The 19,896-nt window shown below is 40.4% G+C and overlaps 1 protein-coding gene across 1 annotated transcript in view; it reads left to right on the top strand.

Annotated features, from left to right (window-relative positions):
- LOC310856112 (atrial natriuretic peptide receptor 1-like) overlaps positions 1-19,896 on the top strand; it is a 65,961-nt gene that overhangs the window by 27,578 nt on the left and 18,487 nt on the right. The window contains exons 4-6 of the mRNA XM_083761341.1: positions 639-752; positions 2,460-2,595; positions 18,393-18,484. Coding sequence (XP_083617467.1) covers positions 639-752; positions 2,460-2,595; positions 18,393-18,484 — 342 coding nt within the window. The remainder of the gene's footprint in view (positions 1-638; positions 753-2,459; positions 2,596-18,392; positions 18,485-19,896) is intronic.

Genomic DNA, 19,896 nt, shown 5'->3' with positions numbered 1-19,896 from the left:
TTAGGGACCGTTCACACCTAAGAGACAGCTGTCTCCTCCTCTGTCTCCTGTCAATTCTGTGTGTCACACGACTCGCCATGCATTTCCAATGGGAGGGGGAGGAGGGCAGAAGACAGCCAGCAAGCTGACTCCCATTGGAAATGCATTGTGAGCCGTGCGACACAGGGGCTTGGGTGGAGTAGAATTGGAATAGAATATAGAAAATCCTCGCTGTCACAGCCTTGATGTTACATATCGGACAAAACACGTACAAAATGGTACTGTAAATGGTGCATTTATGTAGTGCCTTAATCCATAGTGCTTTACAATGTGCATTATATTCACCCATTCACACAAATTCACACACAGATGACCAGAGACGAAGAGTTTTTATAATTATCATGGGGGCCCTCCCCGACCCCCCGCACTCACACTTGGGTACTTATATTTACAGTTTGGTAATAAACACAGTGGTACGATTTCAGTTAACAACAAAATAATCATTCACTCATGACTTGTTTCAGCATCTTGTTTAAACATTTCAGCACCATAACAGTAGTAATAGATGATCAAATCAAAAGAGGAGTTTGGGGGCCCAAGCCCTTTCACCAGCAGACCAAAATGAAAATACTAAAGTATTATTTTCTGTCTATTTTAAGAGTGTGAAGATACTGACGTATCGAGAGCCACAGAACCCTGGGTACAGAGACTTTGTCAGCCACTTGAGGACAGATGCTAAGAAGACATTCAACTATACAATAGAGGACTCACTGGTAAGGAACATAATACAATTCATACAGTACAGTGTCCATGTGTGTGCATGTGTGTTCTGTTTGTGTGCATGTTAAAGCTCCCCCAAGAAAAAAAAATATTTTGAAAGTAGCAGATCTGCAAGCTCACAACACATAATGTATACATGGTTAAATCGGTTTAACTGCTAAATTAACAAATTTGTCTGGGGACCGGCTGGTACTGCTTCAAGGACCCCCTGTGGACCCCAAATTGAGAACCACTGGGCTACAGTATAGAGTCAGGGCCTTATGCTGATGAAAGGCGAATAAGAATGGAGAGAGAAAACAGAAAAGTATGTAAAGCAGTAGATCTGTTCATTTCTATAGTTTCTATTCCTCTTAAAGGTGTGTTTGTGTTGTATCCAGATCAGAGAGAGCACGTTTAGTGTTGGTAATGCTCAGCGGGTCTATCAGCTAATTTTCTCCTGTACAACGCCTGGCTGATTGGTCCAATTCAATTTAGAGAAGCAAGCTAATTTAGTTTGGCCGATCGTATCTTCACATTGTGTCCTGCACACAGGTACAGGATGACAGCATAAAAGAAGCACTGTCACACAATTAGATGAACAAGATACACAGTAACAGAGAGATGGGCAGAGAAAGGCAGAGAGAGAGAGAGAGAGAGAGGAGGTAGTGTCATCTCACAAATCTTATCTGCATACACTTTAGATTTAGGTGCAGCCAGAAGAAGAACACGCTGGGTCTAGGCATGGTTCTCGGGCTTTCTGTTTGTCAGGCTTATGAAGCTAGTTGAACATTAACAACAGACTGCTAAATAAAACCAATTTGATTAAGAAACATGCAGGCAGATCCCCCTAACATGAGTGCTTACAAAGAATGATATTATGTCTGTGTTTTGTTACATCATTTTGTTTAGGCTCTCATTCAGCCTTTCAGTGTTTGATAGGATCCATGATTACGGTGATAATAGTAATGCATTGATTCTCACTAAGAAGATATTAGGTTTAAAAAAAAATACAGATCTACAAGTTCACAATGCTTTGCAGTGTGACATGTGTGAGCTTGTTGATCTGCTATTCTTGCTATTCATCATACCAGTATAGAGCTAAAATGTCTGAAAACAGACGTGTGTGTGTGTGTGTGTGTGTGTGTGTGTGTGTGTGTGTGTGTGTGTGTGTGTGTGTGTGTGTGTGTGTGTGTGTGTGTGTGTGTGTGTGACTGACTTGCGCTTGCGTGTGAGCACACAACTGGGGGTCTCAGGAAAGAAGGTTGGGAACCACTATTATGAATGTTTAATGATTAGATATGGCTGATAGCAAGAGGGCCCATTAAATCAACACATCTAATAAGGCCAAGTGACATAATCAGCCAGTCTTTCAGCCTGGACAGCCTGGATGACAGGCTGCATCAGAGATCTGTCATTTAGTATGCACATTTTTATCTTTGTCAAGGCTTTATACATCCAGCAGGAAATTGCAGTTATTAAATTGTATGCGAGAGAGAGAGAGCTTATAGGCTATCTGGCATTGCCCATTATCCATACTGTAGTGTTAATAAACAGAATCTGAATCAAACGTATCATTACATCACAGGTTTACAGGCTCCAACAGGCAATCTTACTGTAATAACTGTGGACTTTAAATTTGTCCTTGAGATTTTGTACATTATGATACCAGTCCGCTATGAAGAAATTATCCTATTCTGATGTTAATGTTTTCTGTCTTCCAGAAGAACATAATCTCTGCAGGTTTCTATGACGGTCTGATGCTCTACGCCCATGCTTTGAAGGAGACCATGAACCCATCAGGGGAGCGGCCTGTAGGGAAAACTGTCACCACCAAGATGTGGAACAGAACCTACCATGGTAAGTCTGTTTTCTAGAAATTCGGCCATAGCCACTGACCTCATCACATTTGTGATGACGGCTATGGACGTTTTTAGTGTTGTTCGTGCAAAATGAATGCTAATAACTTGTTTTCGCGATGTTTCTGGCAGAGCAGGCCTCTCATTCTGTGGACCTTAATGACCAAATGAATAGAAAAAACACAAATAAAATGTACGGCATGTAAAGTCAGGTCCTGTCCAATTTTGGGCCTGTGGTTCCCCAGCTATAACCACTTTTCAAAATTGTTGAAAAATAGTTAAGATCGCTGATCTACACGATACTATACGACAAAGCAACAATATTTTCAAAATGCAAAATGGAAGCCGTGTCTGTGAATATGAATTGACTGCCTCAGTGACCAACAGCAGAAGACTGTGGTTGTGTACACCTGCATGAATATACAGTAACATATGTAATGATGGGTCTCCTGACAGTTACTCTCTGTGGTCTTGGAGGACGTCGATCTGGTAAACAGATTTAACCGTGTGCACTGTAAAGTCCTCAGTGTTCATTTCATTCTGAGAGTGTACAAATGGAACCGAATAGACCCATGCTGGGAGACCCTGTGATGATATTTCTTCCAGTACCCTAGTTTATTGTCTGAAACATTTTATTGCTGGAGGAAGGTACATTTGGCTACTGTGGAATGATTTCATTCTTCTTCAACGGCCTGCATTTTGTAATGGTAAGAATTTCTGTGGAGGTTGTCTGTGCTTTAACAAAGCACTCAAATTGTAATTTATCTTAAAGAGATATGAGCCCCCTCAACTCCTCAAGAAATACTGAGTTCTTGATTTTAGACAGAGCTGGCTCAGACCATCTTCTCAATCAACATTTCATTAATAAATCACAACCCAGAGGACTGGGATGAACAGAAACTCTGGGATACCCATAAAACAACACAGACCCATCATGCATCAGTATTCTGTAAACCAATGATTTATTAAAACAAAAATATATATTTTTACCTTCTGTTGACTCAATGCCTTATAATAAATTTTGTTAGTTTATGTTTTAAAGATGCCAAGAGAAGTCAGTTGTGTTATTGTTGTGGGTTCCCCAAATATAGACGAGTTAATCTTGTGTTCATTCAGTGACAGCCAGGCAAAGCAGAGATGTTAAATCCCTGGAGGTGTCCAAGGCTATTAGCTCTCTCCTTCTCCCCTCCCTGGACCTCCGGCTTACCATTTATACCATTATTTATAGCGTCCGTTTACAACATCATGGGTATCATCGACCTTTGTTACAAATACATATTCTGTGAATACATCCTCAATACATTCTTTACATAATGATCATGTCATGTGCCATGTGTTTTTATTTGTTTCTTTTTTCTTACATTTTTATCCCACGATTTTGCAACCCATTTGTTCACCCAGTGTCAATTATCTAATGTAATCATGGGCGCTACACTTCCTCTGCCGCGGACTGGCCTCATGCTTCCTTCTATGCATGAGGAGTCCAAGCTGCTTCTTTTTAGCCTGGCTAATAAGCCTCGGTCTGGCTTATTAGCCAGGCTAGCTTCTTTTCACCTGACAGGGGGGCCAATTTTAACAGAAAAACATATGTCCTTGTAATAGTACCATGGTACAAAACTATACAGCCCTCTGTATACTGAAGCTGATTGGCTAATACACATCATCATTGTTTAGTCATGACATATGAGACAACATCTTGGTCAATGTGGAGCTAGCCTCCCTTCTCTGCACAAGTACACATGGTTGCATTTAAATGGCCAGTGGGATGCTTTAGGCATTCTGGTTCTTAATTTTGTTCTGAGCATGACATGAAGCAATGAATACAGCCTCTCTGTAGTTCTGAATTCAAACCCTGTACACTCAAGACACTTCCCTCGCTGCCACCTTTAGATCTCTATATATGGAGCTGACCTGTTCTGACATTCCATATGTTGATCTGACCTCATCAAACCCTGTAGACTCAAGACACGCTCCATTCCATATATTGATCTGACCTCATCAAACCCTGTACACTGAAGACACGCTCCATATATGGCCAGTACAGAATTCATTCCATATGTTGATCTATTCTGACCCCCCATGCCAAAGCGCCAGCGCTCGCTCAGCAGTCTGCCGTCACCGCCTGGGTGACCTCAGGGCGTCTTACTGGTTATTATTATAGTATTTAACCATAACATTATGAGATTGTAAAATTGAGCAGACCACCTCAAACCAGTACACAGTAAAATCCTTAACTCTGAGCGTGTACAAATGGAACCAAATCGACTTGCAAGGGTCCATTTGGTTCCATTTGTACATTCATGGATTTACAAATAGATAAATTAACATTGAGGATTTTACTGTGTAGGAATTGAAAAGATAGATCCGTTTTGGTTGCGGCTTTTGTCTTTTGGTGGACAAGCAGATGTTTCCTCTTCGGCTTCTCTTCAAGGTATTGGAAGGAGACAGAAAGGAGACAGAAAGCAGAGGCAGAGAGAGAGAAACCACAAAAATGCCAACGTTGCAAATCGTGTTATTGAACAGCCCCTCTCATCATATCTCGTCTCATTTCTGCATGTCTTCCAAATTCTCTTTTCCTCTGGTTTCTCTGGAAGTACATTTCCGGACACTGCACAATGTAGTCACTCAAAATCCTCATTCAAGTGTCTAATAGGATACATGTGGAAGCTAATTGTGATGATTTATAATGGAGAAGATACTTGATATATGCTTTTGCTTATGTATATGCATCTATATAAATTGAATGCATTAAGTATTGATAGGTTGCTTTTGTGTTATGTAATGTTTGTATTTACATCTAATGGTAGAAGAAATACAAAAACAAAATCTGTTTCTTTGGTGGACGAACTGACTCATGACCTCCAATCCAACCCTGACACAATCTCAGTGTCTTCATTGCGCTCTTGTCTAGACGTTTATTTGTATCCAATGTCATGCTCAAACTCCATATGCTTCACATTAAAAGACAATGGGGAAAGCAGTATACATATCTATGCATTTAATTATGTACAAAGTTATAAAATGTGCGGCATAAACCTCCACTCCCTCCACCCACACACATAAAAGACAGGATTTTTGAACCCCATATTGTATACATTAACAAGATACAGCATTTATGACAACCCCACCCTATACAGCAAATCGTTGTGTTAACTGAGTTAACTGTGTTAAAAATCTGGTGTGCAGGGTGATCTGAGTTGACTATAGGTCATCAAGTTTGCAACTTGATGAACCTTAACCAACTTCCTCTATGGTGCGATTTCCAAAGCACACAGACCAACAAGCCTGCAAATGATGGATGAGCTTTTAAATAGTTTGTTGAGGAGCTGACTGGGCCCATAGAAGCCCCATCAATCCCTCTTCACCTAAAATCTCCCTTTTTTGCCTCAACATGGGTGTATTCATGTACACACGCGTGTGCTCGCGCACACACACACACACACACACACACACACACACACACACACACACACACACCTCTCTACTTGCCACCAGGATCTGCATGTTTATGAGAGATCGTTCCAGCTCGACCAGCTAAACAAACCACTTGTCTATGCTAAGCCAATGACAAGCTTTCATCACCTGCCCTGTCCAATCAGGCTGGTGTTCAGATTGTGTTTTCTTGTGTATTTGGGTTAGGCTCTAGCTCTGGCTCTATAGTTTGTTTGGGTGGGCAGCAGAGAGGGTGATGTTTATTTTTGGAAGGTCACTGAGGTCAAAGGCCCCTTTTTGGTCACAGGCACAGGGAAAGAGATGATTGACATTGAGAAGATGGAAGGTTACTGCATGGGCATATGCCTTATGTTAGGATTAATTAAGAAGCTACTTAATTGCCTGTTTCAACGCATAATGTTCACATTTTAAGATGACAGCAGTAACCAGGGGCGAGACATGCGTGTACTCTGATGATTTATTTTGCTCTCCATCTCCCTTTCCTTTCACTCACATCCACTACTCTTTCATTTTCTACCCATCCATCGTCCTTTAACGCCCACTGTCTTTCCATTCATCTCCTTTGTTAGAGAAACCTCCATCACCAGGAGCTTGCTAACAGTAGAGGTAAACACTTAGAGGAGGGCAATGGGAGGCTAACAGAGGGAAACGCAGGCAGGAGATAGCTAGACATATGCGGAATCCATCATTGTAATTTAGTTAGCCACAGGCAGACATGATGGCTGCCTTTCATTCATAGAATGAGCCCCCTCAACTCCCTTTTTTCCATCTCTCTGAATAAATGCTGAGATCTTGGAGAAAGAGGCAGAGCTGGCTCAGAGCATCTTCTCAATCAACATTTCATTAATAAATCACAACCAAGAGGGGAACATCCTCCCCAAAAAACACAGACCCATCGCACATCATTTAAAACCAAGGCTATCTTAAAACTTGAAACAAAAACATTCAGCAATGGCTTCCATAGCAATGGCTTCCATAGCGATGGCTCCGTTTCATTCACAGGAAAGCAATTGAGTTATATTAGCAGTTCATTATTATAAAAATAATAATAACTACTTTATTATTATTCTTTTTTTAATAGAATCCAAAATGTGTTTAAATTAATATGTTTTGGAAAACATAATATAATATGTATAATCAGAATGAGCTTTATTGTCTCATCACAGGTTTAGTGTAAAGAAGAGGGTGAAATTAATTAATATATTTTCATGTGCAGTGAGAAGAGACAGGATAGAGGAGTGAGAGCAAAAGAGAAAATAAAAATAAATGAAAAAATAAATTCCTGTTCTGTTCTTTGACTATATAGAAGTGTCTATTTGTATGTCTCTAAATGTTTTGATGAATTGAACACGGTGGACCCTCTTGTAAACAAGTGTAATGCTTAATTGGGTCGTCCACTCACAGTTAACAGTCTTTGTATTGAGTTTGTGCTTGAAATGTACTGTAATTCTGCAAACTGTTAATAAATATTTCAATCAATCAATCAATCACTTTTGTTGACAAAAGAGGACATTCTGCCCAAGAATCTGGTTCTTTGACTTTGATTTACTTTTTTTTAACTTGTCAATAATTCAGCCAAAATATGTAAGCTCTTCTTTCCTGGATATTACTATGTCATCAACTCTTCATCATCACATGTGTCTGTCAGCCTCACCTCCCTTTAGCTCCATTATTCAATCTTCACCTCTCGTCTACCTCCCAGACTCCTGCTCTCCTCCTCTACCATCTAAAGGTGACTCCAGGCCGAGGAAACTTGTCCAGACTAGTCTACTCGACTACTTAAAACTCTCATATTGCAACAGACTAGCATTTTTTATCCGCACAAAGACAGTCTGCCGACGAAACCTTATTTTCCACCATGCAAATTGCAGAAAGCGCTGGTTTGCAGTGTTGCCAGGTCTGCTTATTATAAGCGACTTTGGGCTAGTTGTCCTGGCTGTAACATAGGTTAATATTCATAGTTGCCCGTTGCTTTATGTAGTTTGGACTTATTTCTGAAGTGTAGTTGCTTATTTGGGTTTGCTTTCACGATTCATTTAAAAATATATAGCTGATGTAATAGGGCTCAAGTAGTGAAACTGGTTGCTTATTTTGGATTTGTTTTCATAGACATGGTCGCTTGTTTCGCAACACTGCGCTTCACACCAAAACAAACAAAGTTAGCATTATTTTCGCTAGTCTTGCTTTGGAGTTGATTTGGAGACTGGAGTTGATTGATTGGTATTTCATATATATTAATTGAGAGTTGATATTGAGAATATGCTTGGCACTTACTATACTGAGAATATGCACTTACTACTGCCCTTTTCTCTCTTTCATGTTTTCTTTTTCTTTATCTCTCATAATCACTGAAAGAGAACATCCTCCTTTTTGTCTTGCTGAATAAAGACCTTAAAAAAAGGCAGGGGGACCCCAAAAATAGGCTGGAAATCTAATCGGTGAAACCAGAGCTTCCTGCCTTTTCCTTCAAGCCCTTCTCCACGTCCTTAGATCCAGGAGAAGACATCATCCTATGCTTGCCTCTCTGTTTCTCTATCTCTCTGACCGCCTGCACCTCCTTTATCCTTCCTAGGACATCCATCACTCAGTGGCCTTTACAGCTGGACTTTTACCACTGCTGCTGCCCACACATTGTTTTCCAGCTATAGTATTACTGACTGGCATGGCTGGTTAATGCTATAGGATCTGGATAGAGCTGATAGTCACACTCAAGTAGTATCTCTCTGTAACTTCCCCATCAGCAGGACAGTAACAATATTTTGACGATGTTGAGTGAAGTCAAGTAAAGTAAAAAATAAATCACACCCGTGTGAAGTGAGTGGTGCAACTCCGTGTGGGGGTGGGGGGTGGGGTGGAAGCTCCAGACCCACAGGAACGCACCCAGGGTGCCGGCACGATTCCCCGCGTCCGAAACCGTTGAGAAACGACAGAGTTACCGTGTGGGGGTCCCTCTACTGTACCCTCTACTGTACTGTACTGTACTGTACTGTACTGTACTGTACTGTACTGTACTGTACTGTACTGTACTGTACTGTACTGTACTGTACTGTAATGTACTGTACTGTACTGTACTGTACTGTACTGTACTGTACTGACACACCCGAAATTACCACAGTAAGGGAGTGGTTGCACCACTCAAAAACGGCAATGTGCAGGACAAATACACAGGTGTCAAGTTTGCAGGACATTATCCTTACCAACTGAGAGTTTACAAATGGACCGGGAGGATTCTTGCTTTGAGCTGTTGTCTCTGTCTGCCACTGCCTAGATATACAAGGAGAAAACTGGCAAACTGCGATTTGCAAGACCTCAAGACACAAAACATGCAACAGAAGGCACAGAATGGGACACAACGTCCTAATTTAATGAGATCGTTTTATGTTGTGTTTTGACTTAAGACAAAATGGAAGCCAGATGTTACATTATGTCCAGTTGTGATTTATCTCACAGCATGCATGCTCTGCCCATGTGCTGATTTAAAGGCTCTGTGTTTAGCCAAAGGCGATCAATCATTTCTAGTTTATAAATGATCTAGTAGTTAATTCCTTCCAAAATCAAAACCCTTGCTTTTGTGGAAAATAATTGTAGCAATAATTTTAGTTACTTATAGATATTATTATTATTATATTTGTATGTCTCTAATATGCATGTTTCCACAGAGTAGAGTAGGGTAGATCAGTGGTTCCTAAACGTTTGCCCATGCCGGACCCAAAATAGTGAAAATAGCAGATCTACAAGCTTGCCTTATATATTATTCAGTACTTCTTAATTATTATTTTTATTCATGAAATTTCTTAGATTTGTTTGTTTGTTTTTGACTCGTACAAATTGGTCCGTGACCCACAAATGGGTCCCGACCCACGGTTTAGGAAGCAGTGGGGTAGATCGATGTCAGCTCACACTGATACAGGCATGACATCATGAAACCGAATATTGACAGTGCCTGATGTATCTCTGTAGCAGAGACCAGACAGATACACACCCCAAAACAGCACTGATGTTAATGGTTCATTGCATCCTTGGCGTATAATGTGAACTCTCTGATTCCTTCATGAACAGCACGTTATTGGTCATTTGCTATTGATAAAGACTGCACAGGGAAGCCACACATGCAGTTATTAGACGGGTCTTGTTCTTTTTTCTTGAAAAATGTGCTTTTCATATGCCCTTTTAATCTGTAATCTTCTCTCCTGCATCTCCCTTACTTTATCTCCCTCTCCCAGGCTTCCTACACTCAAAGAAAAGCTCATTAACAGTTATCAATACTTGATAGAGGTCAGACAAGGAGGTCTGTGACTGTGCGTGCGTGTGTGTGTGCGTGCGTGCGTGCGTTTGAGTGAAAGAAAGAAGTGGAATTGAGAGATGGAGAGACCAAAATAGCATGTGAGACAGAGTAAAGAGATTGAGGTAGAATCTAATAAGATTTTATCATAAGCAATATCCATGACAAATACGACATGGATGAAGGGAGGTGGTCTGACACTATACAGATCATGAATGAGGAAGTGAGGATGGGGGTGATTGGGCGTTGGTGGACAGATCAGGTTACATCTGCTTCTCTCTCCCTGGCTTCTGGTCCATTAACTAATGGACAGCCAGTTCTCACCATGGATGATGGATTGGGATGATGCCTTTTTTATTATTCAGTATACCAAGATTCACTGTGCACCCACAACATGCAACACCTTACGGAAGGTGTCTTGGAAGATCAAAATCAGAATCTGCTTCATGTGACATAAAGGTGCAGTTCAATAGAGCATGCAGTTCATCTAACAAGGAAAGGTAAAACAACCGTGGTAAAAGTTAAACGGCCATATTAGGATGCCCCTCCCCCTTTACTGTACATAGTATTTTTTGTTTATTTTTTCTGACCGTTTATAATTATGTTTTTGCATAGTACTGTATATTCATATGTCAAACGTTCAGATGAATTGAATATGAGTGTACCCCAATGGAAACAAGCCATAGGCTTTCTTGTGTTTTAAAATTAAATCCTCAGACCTTGTATTGAAAACGCACTTTACTGTGCGTTTTTCTGCAAACTGTTAATAAAGTATTCAATCAATCAATCAAACAAACAATCAGGGACCCCATTACAGCTATAGGAGGGGTCTCGTAGGCCTATAGACTCACTGATTGGCCCACATGTTTTATTTGAGCGTTAACCTATACATTTAAGTATCATGGCCCCTGGGCACTGACACAATTGGCCCAGTCCAGAGCCATCTAATAGAAGAGTTACGATATTGAGGGGGCAGAAACCGAGCGCTCAAGCGCTGTTCATGCAGCCTGAACTGAGACAAGCTGGAGTTGGAAATACATTGTTTTCAACGAGGGTGGTGCAAATAAGAGCTATTTTAAGCATGTGTGCAACATGACAACTGTTATAAAGTATTGTACAGTAACAACTAAAGTCTCTTTAATGTTTATGTTGTACTAACAATCTAAAATAAAGGGATTTAAGATCATTAAAGCTGCCTGAATCCAATGCATTTCTGCCTACTTCCGGTCCAGGACTTGTCCCAGTTTGTTGTCCCCATTCTCAATACAAGTCTATGTGGGAGAGCCACTTTTGGACTGGCCCCATGAAGTGAACGGAGTTTGCGTAACTGTCTATATCTAAGGCTCTGGCCCTATAGAGCAAAGCAGTGGGCGTGGTTTTCTGGACCCACTGAAAACTCTCCAATTCATTCTTTCCATAGTCTTGTCTAAGCCTAGAATCAAGCCATCCAGGTGAATCATGACCATAAAACCTTTGATTCTGTGAAGAAGGAAAAAAAGTGAATATTTAATTTTATGATATACTACATTTAATTAATACCCTTTGTTTAACATTTTCCATTTTCATTATTACACAGAATCAAAGGTTTTATGGTCATGACTCACCAGGATCCTGGATGGCTCAATTCTAGGATTAAAATAATTGACGGAATGGCCGATTTTTCAGTGGGTCCAGAAAACCACACCCACTATCCCTATGCCCTATTCTACCCACTAATTTACACAGTCACCCCAATATTGGTATTGCCTATACAGTTTCCAGAGATAAAAACAACATTATTTCCTGTTACTTTCTAAGTAGAGTGTGTGAAGGTAAAATCAATAAAAAAGTAGGCCCAATTAAGCTCTCGACTTTTAACTTTTAGCCTCTTTGTTTAGCTTAGTATTATTATGCAGTGTGCGCATATACGCACATACACACAGACACACACTGTATTCCTGGAAAGCAATACGTCACTTACCCAGAGCATGACTAACATGGTTCGATGTTCACTATCATATCACTATAGGTGGGTGTTAAATCATAAGTACAACACTTTACTTCCGTCCACGAGGCCAGACAGCAAAACACACAGATAATGTAATTTTCCCACACCGACCACAGGCAGAGTTAAACAGTCACCAATTGTAATGTGGAATAGGGAAGTTAATGAGGGCGATCATGGAAAGTGTGTGTGTGTGTGTGTGTGTGTGTGTGTGTGTGTGTGTGTGTGTGTGTGTGTGTGTGTGTGTGTGTGTGTGTGTGTGTGTGTGTGTGTGTGTGTGTGTGTGTGTGTGTGTGTGTGTGTGTGTGTGTGTGTGTGTGTGTGTGTGTGTGTGTGTGTGTGTGTGTGTGTGTGTGTGTGTGTGTGTGCGTGCGTGCGCGTGCGCGCGCGTGCGCATGTGTGCGTGTTCATGTGGTTCCTTGGGTGTAGCTGCCTGTGAGTTTGCTCACTGCTCATGTGAGCCTTGTTGTACAATGTTGTAGGTCTATACGTATTATTACGTGTTGATGTTTGTGTGTGTGCACATTTATGTGCATTTGCATGTATTTATTGTGCGTGAGAGTGTAATCTGTATGAGCAGCAACCATATCTCCCATTTCCATCACAGTGATAATCTGCTGCGTCCATCTCAAAGGTCTGCTCTCCCTCGCACAGTGGCAGGCCGCACCTGTAGTAGTTATTTATTACTTTAATAACCTCACACAGCTTTGACATTTCCACAGCCATATAATGGTTTAGTCCAATCAAGGCTAGACAAAATGTCATTTCTCTGAGCACATAAACACACCTGATGACCATCCATCCCTTGGCCTCAATGGTCATGCTAATTTGGTACGGAAATGAAAATGTCAATAGAGCAACTGGCCCACTGTTAGATTCAGGGACAATGCATAATTAAGCACATAAATATAACCGATGCTACTCATCCGAGAAATTTGTTGAAATCTCTCTAATCGTCCTAGTTCTGGAGATAGAAGCAGAAAGCTTCCAAACGTGATATATTTGTGTAAAGGCTTCATAATCAGTTCAGTTAGACATAAAATTTTATTAATTAAATCAGTAGAGTCTCGATATACACTTGTGAGATGTGGGCATATATAGGGCTTGGTAAAAACACAAAGAAAGGTCAACAAATTCTGACATGGGAAGGGACTATGGAAGCTCAGACAATGATTTAGGCAGTGTACACTGTACAGAACAATACAGAACGAACAGGGAGTTAAACTACAGTAGTAGGTTGAGTGGTTATCCTTTTGGAAACTATGTAAGTCAGCCTAAAGTGTGATGTAATTTGCATCGCCGTGAAATGTTGCACAATAACATGTTGCATGGATGCGACATAGTGCGTTATGTCTGGACAGGCATGCAGTAGGTATTGTGCGTGGAGAGATGTGTGCAAACGGAGTGGTTTGGTAGGAGAAGGCGAACAATGGGTAACAGATAAACGGGCACAGGGCTTTCAATTAGTGTGGCAAGATAAAAGGGAGTCCTTTCATCTGCTTTAAATTCTTTGAAAGGTTGATTGATAATATTCATTGTGTCTGCAAAATGCTAATGGTTCCATTAGTGTCAGTGCATAAAGTACTCTTGAGTCGAAAATGACTTAACTGTAACATGTACTGTAAAAGGGCGGGGTTGTCATTAAATTACCAAAGGCTTACCCATTTCCTCTCCCAGTTATAACACACATAAGTTATATTGCACTGGGTGTGCAAAATGTGTTGGGCTTTTCTTGTGCATGCAAGCTAATGTACTTTTTGTGCACATGTACAGTATTTGTCTGTTCATGCACATAATTACATGGATGTGTTTTATGATTCATAGTTATATACCGGTAGTTCATATTAGCCGATTTTGCAAGTTCACAACATATATTGGTGCAAAGCCTTGTAGTATTATTTTTTTGGTGTGTAACTCACGCTTAATAACTCTTATCCTGTCACAAGTGCACATGCAGCTCTAGAATTAGCCACAGACAAGTCTTGCCATGGACACATTGTCTGTGTACGGACCTATTGATGACCCCTGACCCTGACTTGAAAATGCATTTTCTGTTTAATAAAGAATTGGAGAGACTCCTGTTACTGAACAAGCATTCTATAGCAATGAGTACTATCAGAATATAGTGCTATTCAACCCTTTTTTAACCAAAGAAAATCGCTTACCCTAACTTTAATAATCCATCATTTTATCGTCTACTCAGACTTATGTGACCACCCCAGACAGTTTTTAGATTGCTCATTCATTTGATATTCATTTTAGCTGCCCTGCCCCGCCCCCTTCCTATACATTGTAACTTCAAACTCTATTTTAACCATGATAGATTCATCTGAAACACCCGTCCTTTTTTCTGGTGACTGATATATTCTAAAACATTTACTGTTTTCATTTCTTTTAATAATTCTTTTTGATGTTTTAGTCTCTTCTGGCCTCCTGGAGGAGGTTCTTTTCTTTTCTAAATACTGAAGGTAGACATCACGCTGTGTCGTCATGGCAGCAGGCGCAAAACAATCTGTCTGCTCCATTTATGGACATAAAAGGGGCCATGCCCAAATGATGACATCAGGGATTGACAGATACAGAGATCTCCATATTTTGGCATAAAAGGAACATGGACTGCTCATGGCCGATGTGAGCTTGTTGATCTGCTATTTTCTGCGAAGCTTTCCGCAATAAGGACACTGGGGTTTAAGTGGTTAACACAGCACCCATGTTAAGTGGTGGGTGGGCCTTGTGCATCTTCAGAGCACAGATAGACATACTGTACAGTATGTGGACCATGGTGACACGCTTCTAATATATTATTTGGGCCCCAATATCTATCAATCTCACACTATTAAGGCAACCAGCCTTCACTTGAGAACCTGCCCCTCTAAATGTCTGTGCACGCCACTGCAGAGCATGTTTAATTGTTTATTTAACTAGACCTTACCCATTCTGAATATATGAACAGCAAATGATGTTCAGTGTGGGTAATGTGATGTAATATATCACATTACTGATAGGGGGGAATTGTTTACAGATGGTCTTGGGAAGTTGGGTTGGGCCCAAAAAGTAGGCTAATTAAACGTTTCTTGTGCAAGTAAATGCTGTAGTACAAACAAGTACACCAGCGTGATGTAAATTTGGTGGTGATATTCTGCCTATAAATGGAAGTTATTGAATATTTTCATGATATTTGCATATAAATACCCCCCGCAGAGGCTGAAATTCACACAAATTAAAAATCTCTGGACTTTCTGCAATTTTGATTGTTTTTAACCTATGAACGTTGACCTTTAACTTTAACCCTAATAAAAGTAATATGTAATGTGTTTTTTTTGTGATCATTAGAATGTCTAGAACATGTTTTATTCATTATTGTGAAAGATATCCCCCAAATGTAAATTATTAATTTATTATTATTATTTTAATAATTATTATAAATGTGCATAACATTTGCACACAAAAAATTTATATATTTTTTTACATGATTTCCTCTGATAATTCCTAGTAGTAAAAAGTAGTGGTAAGGTTGGAATCGGTTTTTTGCAAGTAGAAATTAATCCGGGTTTTACAGGGTTAAACCCTGTTGTTGCGTGCTAACGGTAGGCGGTTAAGAAAACGTCTCCATTTGGCCACCCCGAGTACGACAGATAAGCATTCCGTTGTGTTGGTGCTGTTCAGTGTGTCACGCAGCCACGCTGGGTGCGCGCAGGGCTGTAACCTGTCTATGGTTGGAGGACAGGGCTGCACGGCGCTAGGTTCCGTGAGGCGGTCCGTGCGTCGTGGCGTTGTGAGGAGGCGCACAAAGCGAGCAGCTGTCTTGCTCTATGCTAAGGAAGTATTCTGACTGAAAGACAGCGACCGAGTGAAATAGACAGTGAGCGAGCGACCGCTAAATGAATAGATAGATTCCCACAGGTTGAGAACCACTAGTCTAGTATGGCATGCAACCCCCTGACCAATGCTTTGCTCCTCTTGGGTGAACCGCATTATAATTACCAAATCACCATGGAGACCTGCAATCACCAGCAAGAGCTAATGGTGCCAACTCCTGTCTGTCTTTTCAAATGGAAATTAACACCCGGTCTTCGTCTTCTAACATGGCTAATCGGTGGTAATTAGCCTCGCCCACTGGCACTGGTTACCTATGATGTTACTTTCCTTCTTTTTTTTTTTAGTTAGAGCAGCAAACACTTGCCATGTGTGTGACCTCCATGAAACCAGCTCCTTCTTACTGTATCTCTTCCCCCTCTCTCCCCACTGACTTTGTTCTCATGGTTTTATTATTTACATTATTTTCCCTAACTATTTTGTTTTATTTCAGATGTCATTTTGTTTTATTTCAGGTGTCATTTCAATCCCACATGTTATTACTCTACTCGTCTATTGTTTCACTCTTTACCAAATTTTCATTCAAGTAGGCTACTCTGCTTCTGTCTTGTTTTTGTTTCTATTTATTTGTATCTCTCCTTATCCACTTTTGCCTCATTCTCCCATCTCACCATCCGGATCACGGCCTCCGATATCAGTCATCGCAGGTTCTCTATTCACTTGAGGCCTTCATTTTTGTATTTACTAGTGTACTGTATATCTTGTTCAATCATCAAGGCAATCAAATGCATAGTTGAGCTACTTCAGCATCTCATGCTGGATACTGAAATATTTAAACACAAATTAAATAAACAGACAGTCTCATTATATTTTTGCATTGCTTCGTGAATCGACTAAAAAGTAGTTTGCTTCTGCCGACAGTTTGTGGGCTACTAGTGGACAGCTTGTGGACAGACACATTCAGCATTAAACATTTGCTCTGCTCTGTCCCACTTTTCTTTTGGTGCTTGGGCACCTAGCTGCCCTTTTGCCTCAAATCATTTCAAAATGTGCTGACCTCATGACATTTGTGATGACGGCTATGGCCGTTATTAGCCCAAGGAGTGTTTTTATGCAAAACTAATGCTTGGAATGGACTCAGCATCGTGAAAACACCCTAGTTTGACATGTCACATGCTACTTAAAGCAAAAGGAAAATTTGAAATTATTTGCCTTATATTGGATGTCTATGGTGGCCATACTGTACAGGTCATTTTCAACACTTTCCCCTCAGACAATTCCAGGCAACCTTTTGTGTTATTCAGGACATATGTAAGATCCAAAATCAGCTGAGTTTGGTTTTTTTGCAATTAGTTGGAGGTTGACCCCTTTTTTCCCATATAATGCCTGTACTATACCCTTTTCTGGGGTTTGGGCACTGTGTGCATAGAGCACTGATAAATTGGTGTGACTGTATCTTTGTGACTGTTTCAAACTATAAAAGTGAACATTTCAGTCAATATGAGGGACATTTCTGTTTCCTGGATACCAAATAAGAAAAACCTTGTTGGTCAACTGTTAGCTTAGGCTAGTTAGCTATTATTGTCCAGTAATGTTGAGAACAAAAGATACTGGAAGAAGCATATCTTGGGTTTTCTCTGACCCGGTCATCCTTGACCGGATGTATCTAAGGATGCTCTCGAGGTCAGAGACTTGTCGAGAGCATTTATGAAACCATCTCTAACATGTCAACATGATGTACAAACTTTGTTTTCAGTGTTGGAAAAAGTACTCACATGTTTTACTTAAGTAAAAGTATCAATACTGCAATGTAGAAATACAAATAAATAAAAAACATTCAAAAAGTGCACAATGCGATGCAACGCATTGTGAGCTTGTAGGCTATTTTCAAATTGCCGAAATGTACTGTATAGACGGCTGTGTGTTTTGTAATAATAATCAAAATCTACAAAGTAACTAGTAACTAATTTAATATATTTTTATTCCATATCTTTGCAGTGACACATTGCATAATACATAGATAGGTACATGGTACATACATATAATTACCAGTAGGTTTCATGGTAGTCGTTGCATGTTTATGGATTTTTCTCTTTTTTTTTAAAGAACAATATTTGTCTCTGAAATGTAGTGGAGTAGAAGTAGAAGTACAGATAAATTGACATATTCAAGTAAAGTACAAATACCTCAAAATTGTACTTAATATAAATGCAGTTCTCAATTAAATGTACTTGGTTTCTTTCCACCACTGTTTACTTTTCAGGTGTGACAGGAGTGGTGCACATTGATGAAAATGGTGACAGAGAGACTGACTTCGCCCTGTGGGACATGGATACCAACACAAGTACCTTCCAGGTCCCAATTACAAATACTGTACAAGATAATAACAATAATATCATCAGCTGATGTGATATATTATATGATGAAAAACAGTATGAGACAAATTATAAGATTTGACTTGATGATTGTGTTGGGTTATATGCTATATAAAATGAACGGTTGCCCTAACAGGGCAACTAGACTATAGTACTTAGAACACTTTATTATTCTTTCTAGAGTAACCTTTTTTTGGAAACGCTACTCCTCCCACAGTTTGGATGGCACGCACTTGAGCCATTTGTCACATCGACCGGCTTCATCGGTGTGCTTGTATTTTGCTAAGAGAAATGTTGTAGAGTTTAATTGATATTCATTATTAATTACTGAATTAATTTCACCCATTCTTGACATTATTCCGGTAGACTGTCAGTCCAGGCCTGATAATCACCGACGATTTTGCAAAGCAGTGCTTCGAACGATGATGTCATGTTGTCCTGTTAAACTTTCAATGTGATATATCCATGCCAATCGTGTTCACGTTTACAACTCTTATGTGCCGGAGATAGTGTCACCCTCTTTCAAGAGGGTGAAAAGGAAAAGCCTTCTTGCGCTCTGCTGCTCTCTGCTTCCCATGGTCTTTTGCTGTTCTCGACACAACGTAAGCAATTCGTTGCTTACTCTGCAAGGCACTTACAGTAACCCGTGGCTCCCGACATGCGTGGCAGGTTACAACTAACCCGTGGCAGGTTACCCGTGGCTTCCTGTGAGGTTAGGTTTAGGGTTGGGTTTTGGGTAGGGTGTCGGACTCATGACTGTTAGTACGTCAGACCAACGACATGCACCCCCGTCACCCTACAGCCCGACTACATTAGCATATTATCATTTTGTTACACTTCTGCATTCACACATTTAATCTCACCATACAGGCATACAGCAGTCCCACCTAAGTTGCAATGCACTTACTCTGCAAATGCCTAAGTTACAGTAGCACTTTGTTTGCAAGTGTGCATTCTCTGCACATGTGTGTCTGTGTATTTGTATGTATGTATGTGTGCGAGAGAGAGAGAGAGAGAGAGAGAGAAAGTGTGCTTTGTTAGCAGGTGTGTGCATGTGATTAATACGGGGACCGCATGTAATTTCTGACTACTCTGAACAACGTACTGCACCCGATTAATCCAACACAAGTTTAAAAAGCAGGTGGCTTGCAAGTTGCACACATCCAGTTCCTTGCTGGTGCTGGACAAAAGGTAGATACATACAGAGAAGAAGAAGTCCGCACACAGTCTTTGCTCCAACAGAGTTTATTTTGTTAAAACACCATTTAATTCAGGACACGACGTTTCAGCCGTGAACGGCCTTCATCAGGTGATAGTCCATCCCACACAAAACATCATGTCTCTCTTATTATACCACTTCCTCTGTTTGTTGTCTCCACAAGGCCGAAGGCT

This window comes from Protomyctophum parallelum (assembly GCF_964188405.1).
Source record: "Protomyctophum parallelum genome assembly, chromosome: 3".
NCBI lineage: Eukaryota > Metazoa > Chordata > Actinopteri > Myctophiformes > Myctophidae > Protomyctophum > Protomyctophum parallelum.
This window is presented reverse-complemented; position numbering and strand designations above follow the sequence as displayed.